This window comes from Jaculus jaculus, chromosome 10, assembly GCF_020740685.1.
Source record: "Jaculus jaculus isolate mJacJac1 chromosome 10, mJacJac1.mat.Y.cur, whole genome shotgun sequence".
Classification (NCBI taxonomy): Eukaryota; Metazoa; Chordata; class Mammalia; order Rodentia; family Dipodidae; genus Jaculus; species Jaculus jaculus.
The window spans coordinates 40,543,051-40,555,728 of NC_059111.1; the positions used below are offsets into that span (position 1 = coordinate 40,543,051).

At 40.0% G+C, this 12,678-nt stretch overlaps 1 protein-coding gene across 3 annotated transcripts in view; it reads right to left on the reverse strand.

Annotated features, from left to right (window-relative positions):
• The window catches only part of Cd109 (CD109 molecule), a 289,871-nt gene that overhangs the window by 110,565 nt on the left and 166,628 nt on the right, over positions 1-12,678 (reverse strand). For all 3 annotated transcript variants that reach the window (XM_045160121.1, XM_045160120.1, XM_004660405.2), the window contains 5 exons: positions 11,900-12,017; positions 9,968-10,081; positions 7,533-7,751; positions 6,598-6,742; positions 4,858-5,034 (listed from right to left, as the gene is read on the reverse strand). In XM_045160121.1, coding sequence (XP_045016056.1) covers positions 4,858-5,034; positions 6,598-6,742; positions 7,533-7,751; positions 9,968-10,081; positions 11,900-12,017 — 773 coding nt within the window. The remainder of the gene's footprint in view (positions 1-4,857; positions 5,035-6,597; positions 6,743-7,532; positions 7,752-9,967; positions 10,082-11,899; positions 12,018-12,678) is intronic.

A 12,678-nucleotide genomic window follows, 5' to 3' on the forward strand; every position in this document is an offset into this window, starting at 1 on the left:
GTAAACTAAGTCTGGACAATTTAGTGAGACCCTGTCTCAAAATAAAAGTTTTGAAAAGGTGGTAGATATGTAACTCAATGAAAGAATACCTGCCTAACATATATAAGGTTCTGGGTCAAATCTTCACTACTAAGAAAGAAGAAAGGGAGAGAGAAGGAGGGAAGGAAAACACTCATATTCATGTTTATTTTGCCAGTAAGAGAGAGGAAATAAACTAGAAAATAATGAAGTATGTTATTTACAAGGAAAACAACAAAGAGGAGGGAAGGACATCTCTAAAAATGTTTTTTTTTTTAAATAACCTTGACTTTTCAAAGCATAGATTTTAATGTTCATAAAAATAAAGTGAGAATGGAAAAATAAGCATTATTATTAACACTACCTTAGTTTGCTTCATCATCTTGTTGTTTTTGCAGGGTGATTTTATTTTGTTTGGTTTGGTTTGGGACTTTTATGGTGCTAAGAATTGAACTTAGGGCCTTGTACATGCTCTAAAAGCACTCTACCACTGAACTACAGCCTAGCCTTTATTGCATCATGTTTTAGTTTATATAACATTGAAAAGACCACATTATATAATCTCCATTTTTCAAAGGAAATCAGGCGTTATAGAGAAACAAAATAATTTCTTAATGCTCACAAACAAAATTAGTGGAAAAGTCCAAGATATTCTCCCTCAATTTCCAATTCAGAAAAAGTCCACCAGATAGCTAGAGTTTAACTGTGAGCTCAATGAGTAACTGAAAAGTGAGGAAAAGTCTAAGAGGGGAGAAGGGAAGACAGGGGGAAGGAAGGAAGAGTGGGAAACTCTGTGTCCCCATCACCAAAGGAGATATTTGGTGAGAAGGGCTGACCTGCAGGAAAGAACTTCATACCTCTATACATACCAATAGCAGCAGCCCAAGTATGAGATACTGTAAAATGGGTCAGAGAACTAAGATCATGGGAATGATATCAGTGCTATGGAAGTTCCTACTCAGGTGGCTAGCCTCCAACATTTCCATAATATCAACAAGGAGCACCATTCCTCCACTTGGGCAGCCAGACCAGAGGAAATGAAGAGCAATCTACAATCTACAGTTGTAGAGAGAATTTCTTGATCTACTTAATAGAACACACACCTCCACCTCTGCTTCCCCAACAAAATAAGAAAAGAAACAGAACTTAAGGGAAGACCTAGTGTGATTCTCTTTGCAGGCATCTCCTCTAAGACTTTCTTCTTTGTTCTACACCTGCTTGCATCCTTACAGGACCTTTAGCTACTTGCCTCTGAAGCATCCCAGCATATCAGACCTAACTACCATCTATTAGCAGATAAAACACTGCTGGCCACATTTGTTGTTAAGATAGCAATAGTTCAGTCACTGAAGTTGAAGACTTGTTTCCAATAGATGAACAAGTCAAAACCCAGACAAAACCCAGACTTTTTCCCCAAAATTTATGCAGAAATAAGAGCATCTCTTTTAAATTCATTATGTTATGAAAAACTCTTGACTCTGGAAAAATAACAGTAGAGTGAAAATTATCATATACCTCTGAAAATTGAAAAATAGACATCAAGAGGCTGTTAGGCTAATCACCCTAAACTTGTTTACAAACGGCCAGATAAAATACAAAGTTTCTAGGTCATGAACTGTTTGGGGGCTAATCATGAATATAAAATATTCACAATTTACCAAAATAAAGTATTGTTTAAAGAAAAAAAAAGTCAGGGTTGGAGAGATGGCTCAGCAGTCAAAGGCACTTGCTTACAAAGCCTGATGGCCAGGGTTTGATTCACCAGTGCCCACATAAAACCAGATGCACAAAGTGGCCCATGTGTCTGGAGTTCACTTGCAATGGCAGGAGGCCCTAGTGTGCCCATACTCTCTCTCTATCTCTCTCTCTCACTCTCACGCTCTCTCTCTCTCTTTCTCTCTCCCTCTCACTCACGCTCTCTTCTCTCTCTCTCTCTCTCACTCTGCCTCTTTTTCTCAAATAAATGTATCTATTTTTTTAATTTCTGTGTATTTTTCATGAGAGAAAAAGCAAGAGGGGGGAAAGAGAGAAAGAATTGGTGCACCAGAGCCTCCAGCCACTGCAATTAAACACCAGACTGTGCCATCATGTGCACATGCAATCTTGTGTGTTTGCATCACCTTGTGCATCTGGCTTGTATGGGACCTGGAGAGTTGAACATGAGTCCTTAAGCTTCACAGGCAAGGGCCTTAACCACTAAGCAATCTGTACAGCCCAATAAATGTATTTTTTACAAAAACAAAAAGCCAGGCATGGTGGCATATGCCTTTAATCCCAGCATTCAGGAGATTGAGGTAGGATGATCACTGTGAGTTCGAGGCCAGCTTGAGATTACATAGTGAATTCCAAGTCAGCCTGAGCTAGAGTGAGACCCTACCTCAAAAGAAGAAAGAGAAGGAGAATGAGAAAGAAGAAAAGGAGAAAGAGAGAAAGAAAGAAGGAAGGAAGGATCAACAGGTTAGGTCATAGGGCTCTTGGGCCAAGAAATATTTAAGTAAAGCAATGCACTGTTCATAAGTGACATTTAAATAATCATGACATACACAAAAACCACTTTCATGTTTTAAAAAAATGAAACCAAGTACATTGTATTCAAAGGGCTTTGGCAAATGTGATGGCAAAAGAAAAAACAGACTCTGAAATGAAACACCAACTCCATAATGAAAAGCATTAAACCAGGAAATACTGGTTCACTACTCTGAAATCTCACTTGGTTCAGCATGCCTGGTGATTGATTTGGTGTAACCCCATTTTGCTGACTTTCAGTAGCCATTTTGGCCATTCAAGGGAACCACTGGTCACATTTCCTGGCCAATAATAGCATGCCAAAAACACAGAAAATAGTCTGTCTGCAGGTAACTGTAACACTGTGGGAAACTTCAGAGCTCTTATGGGCCTGGCCTCCACCTTAACATGATGAACCTAAAACTCAAAAGTCAATTCTATATTCATTCATCCATTCAGCTTTTACTGAGGTGCCAGATGATGAAACACGAAGGAGAGGCTATCATAGAGCTCATCCTTTCAGTACAGGAGACAGACAATGAGCAGAGTCATTTCAAGTCATGTCACACGAAAGATATAAAATGGGTGCAGTAAATGGTCAGGGAAAGCCATTCTGGGGAAAACACAGAAGAATGGTGCAAAGAAGCCAGATCCAAAGAAAGATCCCACAGAAGAAAGAGCAAGTGAAAGGTCCAGAAACCTCATGGAGCTGGACTTTTCCAGATGCCAGCACAAGGGAAATCTGAAATGGCTTCAGATGAGCTGAAGATGGAAGTGGCAGCCAGTTCACTCGGAATCTGATAAACCAACAATCCAGAAACCCAATGCAGGATTTTAGGCAAGAAAAATGTCACAATCATGACATATTCCAAAGATCCCTTTTACAATAATGAAGAGCTACTGAAGAGACATGAGCACAGGCATGAAGAGACTATTTCAGAAGTCACTTCAGTAGTGCAGCTGAGCAGTGGTGCAGGTGAGCAGCAATGGTGTGAGATGGAAAGAAGCAGAACAATGTCTTACCTGTCTTGAGAAGCACCATGGTCAAAGCAACCAAATGATATAGGTGTTTTTACTAATTCATCTTACAAATAGGGAAACTGAGGCTGAGGGAACAGACTCAAGATAGAATCCAGAACTCAGAACCCAGTCCTGCCACACAGTAAGCACTCAACCTACGCTAATCATGCTATTAGCAAGTAGCCAACACACCTCAGCTCGGGTACCTGTGGCATTTGTGAGGAGCCAGCAGGTCCACTTCATACAAGCAATTCTGTCCCACCCTACAGCAGCAGATCCCACAATGCGTCCCAAACAGGAATCCCTTGAAAAAAAAGGCCTCGACTTCCTGTTTCCTCACAGTGGAGTGGATCTCAGCACTTAGTTGCAATGCCATAAACAAGGAGCGAAGTTGGGCATGGCAGCATACACTTCTGATCCCAGCCCCCAAGAAGTAGAAGCAAGAGAATAGGAGTTCAAGTCAGCCTCTACTACATAGTGAGTTCAAGGTAGAACTGGACAACATGAGACCCTATCCCAAAAATAATTAAAATTTAAAAAACATGTAGGGAATAAATGTCCACAAATGTTTATGAAAATGATTTTAGATTTTTACTTTTTAATTAATTATTTATTCATTTCACAAGCAGAGAGAGATAGAATGGGCATGCCAGGACCTCCAGCTACTCAAATGAACTCCAGATGCATGCACCACTCTGTGCATCTGACTTTACATGGGTACTGAGGAATCAAACCCAGGCTGGTAGGCTTTGCAAGCAGACACCTTAACCACTAAGCCATCTCTCCATCCCCTTTTATCCACTTTTTTAAAAAAAAATATTTATTTATTTGCAAACAGAGAGATAGAGAGGGGATTTTAGATTCTTCTAAAGTTTGAAATTTCAAATCCCTTCTTATAAACCCCTTCAAAAACTAATTGTTTTAGCCATTATTAACACCAAAGCAGCCATTGGTGAAGTGATGTGAGCTGCAGGAACACCACTGCCAGCCTCACTGCCGGCATCCCCAGCACTTTACACCATCCAGCCCACAACCATGTCCACAGGCAAAATCCACTTGTTCTGAAGCATGGCCTGGGAGGATGCACCTGTAGACAAAGACAAATTTTCCTTTTTAACAACTAAAAGTGTGCTCTAATCCCAGCATGGTAGTGCACACCTTTAATCCCAGCACTTGGGAGGCAGAGGTAGGAGGATCACTGTGAGTTCAAGGCCACCCTGAAATGACATAGTGAATTCCAGGTCAGCCTGGACTAGAATGAGACCCTACCATGAAAAACAACAACAAAAAAAAAAGTATACTCTAAATGCTTACCTTGCCTCATAAAGGAAAGGGCTTTCTCCTTCAAACTATCTGTCAGTTGTTTCTGTTTAGTCAGATAATCCAAAATGTAAATATTTGGAGCGAAATTTATCATGTTCTGCTCACCACAACCATAAGGCATCCGAATCAGTGAGGCTAAGCCATTGATGGAAGGACCAAGAATGTCTCCTGAAAGTAGAAAATATTTATTAGTAACTGCTCAGTAACATTCACAGGTTGGCATTAGTCTTCCTCTGTCATTGCAGCAAACAACAGAAGAGAACCTTAGAGCTGGAGAGATGGCTTAGAAGTTAAGGTGCTTGCCTGCAAAGCCAAAGAACCCAGGCTCAATTCCCAAGGACCCATGTAAGCCAGATGCACAAGGGGGCGCACGCATCTGGAGTTTGTTCACAGTGTCTGGAAGCTCTCTCTCTCTCTCTCTCTCTCTCTCTCTCTCCTCTCAAGTAAATAAGTAAAAATAAAATATTTACAGAAAAAAGAGAGAGAACCTTTACACCAAGTTCCTGGATGAAAACAATAACAATGCAGTATGTAGATAGATGTGTATGCATGCATGTGTTATATGTGTACATATGTGTCTGTGCTATGGTATGTGTATACCCCCATGTGTATACTACATCCCCCAGCATCCCAACACTGCAAGACCTGGTAAAGCAGAATTTATTGTCCTCAGTACAACACTTATTTAATTCTTCTTAAGAATTCTATCTGAGGGCAGGGGAGTTGACAATTTAGCTCAGTGCTAGCATGTTTGCTTCGCAAGCCCAAGACCCTAGTTCAGTACCCATTAGTGAGGGGAATAAAAAGAATTCTACCTAATGCTCCAAATAAAGTCCTATGCCTGTTTGGAGTTACAATTAAAAAATAATAATAGCCAGGTGTGGTGGTGCACACCTTTAATCCCAGCACTCGGGAAGCAGAGGTAGGAGGATTGCATGAGTTCGAGGCTACCCTGAGACTACACAGTAGTTTCTAGGTCAGCCTGACCTAGAGTGAGACCCTACCTCAAAAAAGCAAAATAATAATGATAATAACAACATGATATTCTATAGCTAAAATGTTAGAAGTCTGAAAAAAGTATCATAAACCTTGACACCTTAAAGACTTAAACTATGTAGATGTCACTAATCAAGACATCTTCAGTTATATGTAAAACACAAATAACTAAATACATAAACCATCTGGAATTAGCTTTATGTATCAACCTGAGTGGGACACAGCATGCTGAGATTCAACTTAGTTTCTAAAGCTATCTATAAGACTGCTTTGGGATAAGAGTGAATGAGGCAAACTACCCTCAAAACCATGCTGTGTACCCTCCACTTTACTGAGGGCTTGGACAGAATAAAGGCAAAGTAAGAAAGCGCTCATCCCTTTCCCTCTGCCCCACTGCAGGAGAGGACATCACATCCCTCTTCATCAGGAGAAGGGAGAGAAGGAGGAATTGAGGAAGGGAGAAATGGAAGGAGGGAGAATGGGAGGGAGGGACCCCCAACTGTGACCTAGGCATCCAGGCATACTAAAACAAAATTTCTTTAAACAAGACCCATAAGTGATTTGCACATTGAATGTTTAAAAGTACCCCAGTATAGGATATACAGTTTGCTGACCTTTTTATTATAAACAGTAAACAGTACTTTTCACAATCTCTTCTTATTAAGACTAAATAAGACATGCATAAATAGATATTATCCTATCCAAATGCCACCCAGTAGATGGTAATATTCTTACCAATCACAATGATCTGGGCTCTTTCACTACCACTGACTGCATTAGCAGGAAGTGTGAAGCTCAAAGTTTGCAAGGTAGTCTTCAGTTTGTTGTCAGTCAAGTCTAATAAGATGGACTGGGAATATGATTTTTCTATTCCTTCAGCCTGTAAGAGGAAGGGAACACAATTAACTTGACTTCTGCTTATCTATTTTCAGAGGACTGAGTGCAGATATGAAGGCAACCATTTAGCCTGGTGTGGCTGCAGCTTAGGTACAGCTAGATAAGGACACCATTTCTTTTTTTTTTTTTTTTTTTTTTTTTTTTTTTGGTTTTTCGAGGTAGGGTCTCACTCTGGTCCAGGCTGACCTGGAATTAACTCTGTCATCTCAGGGTGGCCTTGAACTCATGGCGATCCTCCTACCTCTGCCTCCCGAGTGCTGGGATTAAAGGCGTGCGCCACCACGCCCGGCAAGGACACCATTTCTTGATTCTGACTTCAAATGTGTTCAGCATTCACTTTCTACTTAAATTAAGAAAACATTTTGTGGAACAGAAATGGGAATGACAAAGAAGACGGTGAAAATGTGATAAGGAGAACCCTTTGGAGTAGGTACTACATTAAATAACTTATCTAAATATCACATTTAACAGGTAGAGATTCAAACCAAAGGCAATCTCACCCCAGACAAGAGTGCTTATGCACTGTGCTGGCTATCTTTTTATGCAGAATATCTCCTCACAAGTCAAAATAACCCAGCCTGTAGATGGAGATGACTATTGGAGTAAACAGCAGTCCTAGAGGAAACTGGCAACTATTTCTAAAGCACTTATCTACTACATTTTTTATATAGATGAGAAAATGGAAGATATGACCACCTAGGTTTATCAACAAATTTAATGGAGAAAACAAGCAGGTGCTTTCTTTTCCTTTATGTTCTGACTACAAATCTCACCTTCACTAAGATCTTCTGGGTTACAGCATCAGAAGCACTGGGTGAAATAGCTACCACTGTGATGGGAATTTCTCCTAGACGCATTGGCTTCACAGGAAAGAGAAGGGTGGTCCCATCCTCCCTGGGAACCAGAAGGGTCTGCTGGTGGCCTGTGGCATTGATTTCATTTGTAGTCAACAAAATATCAAAACTGTCACTTTTCTCAATGATTACCTTAACCTGGAAGGAAAGAAAATTGTTTTGTGTAACAAATGCTCTTCAGATCAGTGTTTTATTATCACTGTTTCCAATGCTGTTAAACCCGTGAGGCTCTAGAAGAGAAAAATAAGACAAAGATCTCACTGAGAAGAGGAAACAAGGCAAGGGGTGGGGGGCGGAGACGGTGACTACACTTTTGATGGGCTTCCTCTTCTGCCTCAGTATATATTGGGAAAAGGCATTCTTTGGCTTCATTTCCAGTCCTTTTGCTAACAATAAATCTTCTTATGCAAGGCCATTGTGACAAAAAGGCTATTTCATATGTGATTCTCACTACCAGACTGATATAACTGGGACACAGGTCCAATTAGGAAAGCATGAGACAAACAGGACAAAATATTATTATGTACATCGAAAGTCTCTGCAAAAATTATTCCAAGAACAATGTGGTTCAGTCATCAGTTCTGAAGGTATCTTGCTTACAAACTTTTGTAATGCCAATGCTGCAAGTCTTATTTCCATCAAGAGTACTGTATTTATTCCTAGGGCTGGAGAGATTGCTTAGTGGTTAAGGTGCTTGCCTGCCAAGCCCAAGGAGTCTTGTTTGATTTCCCAGTACCCACACAAACCAGATATACAAGGTGGCACATGCATCTGGAGTGCATTGGTGGCAGTTAGAGGCCCTGGTGTGCCCATTCTCTCTATCTGCCTGCCTCTCTCTCTCTCTCTCTCTCTCATAAATAAATAAAATGTTTTTTAAAAGAGTACTATATTTCTATACCCTACCTTTTATTATTTTTAGACAGGGTTTCACTACATAGCCTTGGCTGACCTGGAACTCACTATGTATATCATACTGACCTTGAACTTATGGCAACCCTCAGGCCTCTGCCTCCTGAGTGCTAGGACTACATGTGCCCACCACCCACCATGCCCTGCAGAAGTCTTATATTCATATATTCTCCAATTTGTTTTTCTCACCTCTCATAATAAATTTTGTTTATATAATACTTATAACTCCCACTTTAGGGATAAGGAAACAATTAAGTTCTTTCCTTGCAAGTGGCAGTCTGGGTATTAAGTTTCTGAAAATGCAGCCCAGTGGTAGGTTGTCTGCTTAACATGAGCAAAGCTCTGTGTTCAATCTCCAACACCAAAACTAATAAATGAAGAAAAAAGTTAAATAAAAACATTTTACTATATGAATATGAGTACTAAAAGAAATTATGGGGCTGGAAAAGATGGCTTAGCAGTTAAGGCATTTGTCTGCAAAGCCAAAGGACCGCAGTTCAATTCCCCAGGACCCACATAAGCCATATGTACAAGGAGGTGCATGCATCTAGAGTTCATTTGCAGTGGCTGGAGGCCCTGGCATGCTCACTCACACTCTCTCTCTTGTGCGCTCTCTCTCTCTCGATCTCTCTCTCAAATAAATAAAAAATAAAAACAAAGAAATTATGGCATTTCATGTAATAAAGATAATACATATCCTTAATTAGTCTGGGGCAGAAAATCAATGATTTGATTAACATTACTGTAGACGTGACACAGCAGCTTAATCCTATCTTACAGGCAGCCTACTAGTTAAGGAGACATAGCCACAAGACTCAGAAAATAAACATAAAACACTGAATGACCATAGGGACTGTAAACATATGTGAGTGAGTGAGATGCCTGGGGAAAGGAATCTTAGCTGCCAGCCAAGTCATGAAGTGAATAAATTATTGCCAACAGCAGTGGGTACAAGACAGCATTGAGAAGGAGCCGCACATTCTAGACATGGAGGACCAGGAGGAAATGCCAGGAAGTAGGAGAGAGAAAGGTATGACCCCCAAGATATGAAGAAATCTAAAGGGAGGGATCTGTGCTGGGAAACTAGGGAGGGAATATGGAGACGTGGTAATACGTTATCAAAAAACAGAAGGCCAGGCAAGGTGGCACATGCCTTTAATACCAGCACTCAGGAGGCACAGGACGGAGGATCCCTGTGAATTCAAGGCCACCCTGGGACTACAGAGTGAGTGGCAGGCCTGCTTGGGCTAGAGTGATAAACTACCTCAAAGAAAAACAAAAGGAAATGAAGTCATAAGAGCTCACTGATAAAGTACTTCCTGTTTCAATCTCCCAGCAATGTACAAATGTTGGGAGGCCCTGATGCCTAGTACTATACAACCTAGTCAATTCCTCTGTATTTTCTCCTGAAGCATAAATAACCCACAAAAGCTTGAATATGTTACCTCAATGGCATCTTTCAAGTAATTGAATATGGTTACTTCCAAAGCAAATTCTTCACCTCTGATAACAGAGTAAGGAAGGTTCAAAAAAATGAAAAATGGTTGAAAGGCTTGAAGCTAGAAAGAACACAGTGAGTACATATTTTATTCAGATAAAAATATTTTCATATTACATACAACTTCAAGCAACTAGAGACATTCACTTGTCTTCCAACAGAAATCAAAATAACAGCTTATTCCAAATTAAATAAGGCAGGCTGACTTGTTATCTGACATCAGGATTACTGCTCACTGTAGGAGCCATGCATTACATAAAATTATTCATTGAAGTATTATACCCCTAAAAGGGTTCATAAAACATAAAAACTGGTATTCAGAGCTCTGTAACTAATACAAGAAGCAGAAATGGATCCCACCCGTTCCCTCTGTTATCCTATCAATTTCACTATCCACTTTAAAACCCCCGTCCCTCACAAGTTTAGGTACTGTGCAACACGAGTGACAAGTTTCACTAACACTCCACTTCTGGCCTAGTGAAGGGAGTTTGGTAGTAAACTGTGCTACAAGAATGGGCAGGGAGGTGGAAATGGCAATATCCAATTAAACAGTCCCTATTTTAGATAGTGTGGGAAATCCCCATGTATCCAAGCCAGTGACCTACGCTTGCTCCCTTCTAACATGTGCACATACACATGTTCTCCTCCTTGGTGACACAATTCTGAAACCACTGACCAACACCTGCAGAGGAGGCCCAGCCCCTCCTTGATAAGCCTTGGTTACCTGAGGCCAGTGGCCTCTGGAAGCAATGATTCCTTCTAGAAGGCTGTATGAACATCTGAAGAGAGGACATTTCAGGTTGTCACAGTGATTGAAAGGTGCTGTGGGCACTTGGTGGAGTATAGTTCTGCCATACTCAGATATTCATGCCCTAAACATGAACAATTACCTCCTATTCTTCATCATACTTCATTTGTTCCTCACAGCAGGTGATCTGTTATTCCTGGCACAGCAAATACACTGTGTTGCAAGGTGTATTACATAGATCATATAATGTAGGTATCTATATAAAAGACTGAATTTTTATTTACACATTCATATAGATAAACTACCTGCACTTGCTACATAATTACAGCTTGTATATAAACCCAAAGTACATTCCAATGCAGATTGAATTTGTCATGACAGAAACTACTTTGAATCAAACCAGATTGCACCTTGTTTTGTTCATAACTTTCTGAACAGTTGTTCATCTTTTCATAAATCTTCATCACCACAGGCAACACCATTCAAGGAATTTGAGTTGTTGACATACTACATGCACACAAACCTGCAATTTGTGACTGTTAAACACAAGGTGCTCCTGTGCATGGCATAAACATGTAAGTATGTCACTCTACCACTCTACCTTGTAGTACAACAGTTTCTGACACATATTAAAATATATATTATGTTAGTTTATATTACTTCACTTTTATTTTACCTTCCTATTTTATTTAGTGCATCATATCTTTTTTAATTATATATGTATGGATGTTATGTTTTCTATGAATTTCACATTGGAATGGTAAAGAGAAAGTGAGGTATTAATCTAAGGCCACTTGTGGCCATTGTATTGCTTAGTAACTGGAAAACAAGATGTGATGCAATTTGATAAGAAATGGAAAGCAATGTCTGCTAGGATATTAGACAGCAAAGCTCCACTCAACTGGAAGCTATTGCCTCAGATTTTTAATTTACTTTATACCCAAATCTACTAATTTAATACAGTTTATATTCAAATATTCAACACAGATAAAAAGCAGAAAGGTAAAGCAAAATAATCTCTAAATTCTGATAAACACAGCAATTAATAAACACTTTTTTAATTATTGAGCAGCTGAAACTTCCTTCACTTCATGGTATTGTAATATTAGCAAGAATCCTTCACTATGTTACCTCTACTGGGGCAGTTGTTAATCCAAGACCTGAATCTTCTGAGATCACAAAAGCAGAAGCCACCCAAGAAGTGATAGAGTCAGGTACAGTTACTTCAAATTCATGGTAAATCTTGGATCTGAAGTTATGATTAATACAGAAATTACAAAATCAAATGATATACTTCAAAACAAGTCACATAGCCTAAACTATTTTTGGAAGAATTTTAATTTTTCTATATCATATATATATCTAAATGTAAAATAACTTAGCATTAAAAAGAGATACTTTGGGCTGGAGAGATGGCTTAGCGGTTAAGCGCTTGCCTGTGAAGCCTAAGGACCCCGATTCAAGGCTCGGCTCCCCAGGTCCCACATTAGCCAGATGCACAAGGGGGCGCACGTGTCTGGAGTTCGTTTGCAGAGGCTGGAAGCCCTGGCACGCCCATTCTCTCTCTCTCCCTCTATCCGTCTTTCTCTCTGTGTCTATCGCTATCAAATAAATAAATAAAAAATTTTAAAAAAAGAGAGATACTTTGAGGCCAGGATACATTGTCTATATGTATGGAAGGTGTCAATATATTTTTTTAATATAGCTGCTACCAGGCATGGTGGCGCATGCCTTTAATCCCAGCACTTGGGAGGCAGAAGGAGGAGGATTGTTGTGAGTTCAAAGCTACCCTGAGACTACAAACTGAATTCCAAGTCAACCTGGGCTAGAGGGAGACCCTACCTTGGAAAAAAATTATGGTTGCCAAGTTCTCAAGAATCAATTCATTAGCTGGGCGTGGTGGCGCATGC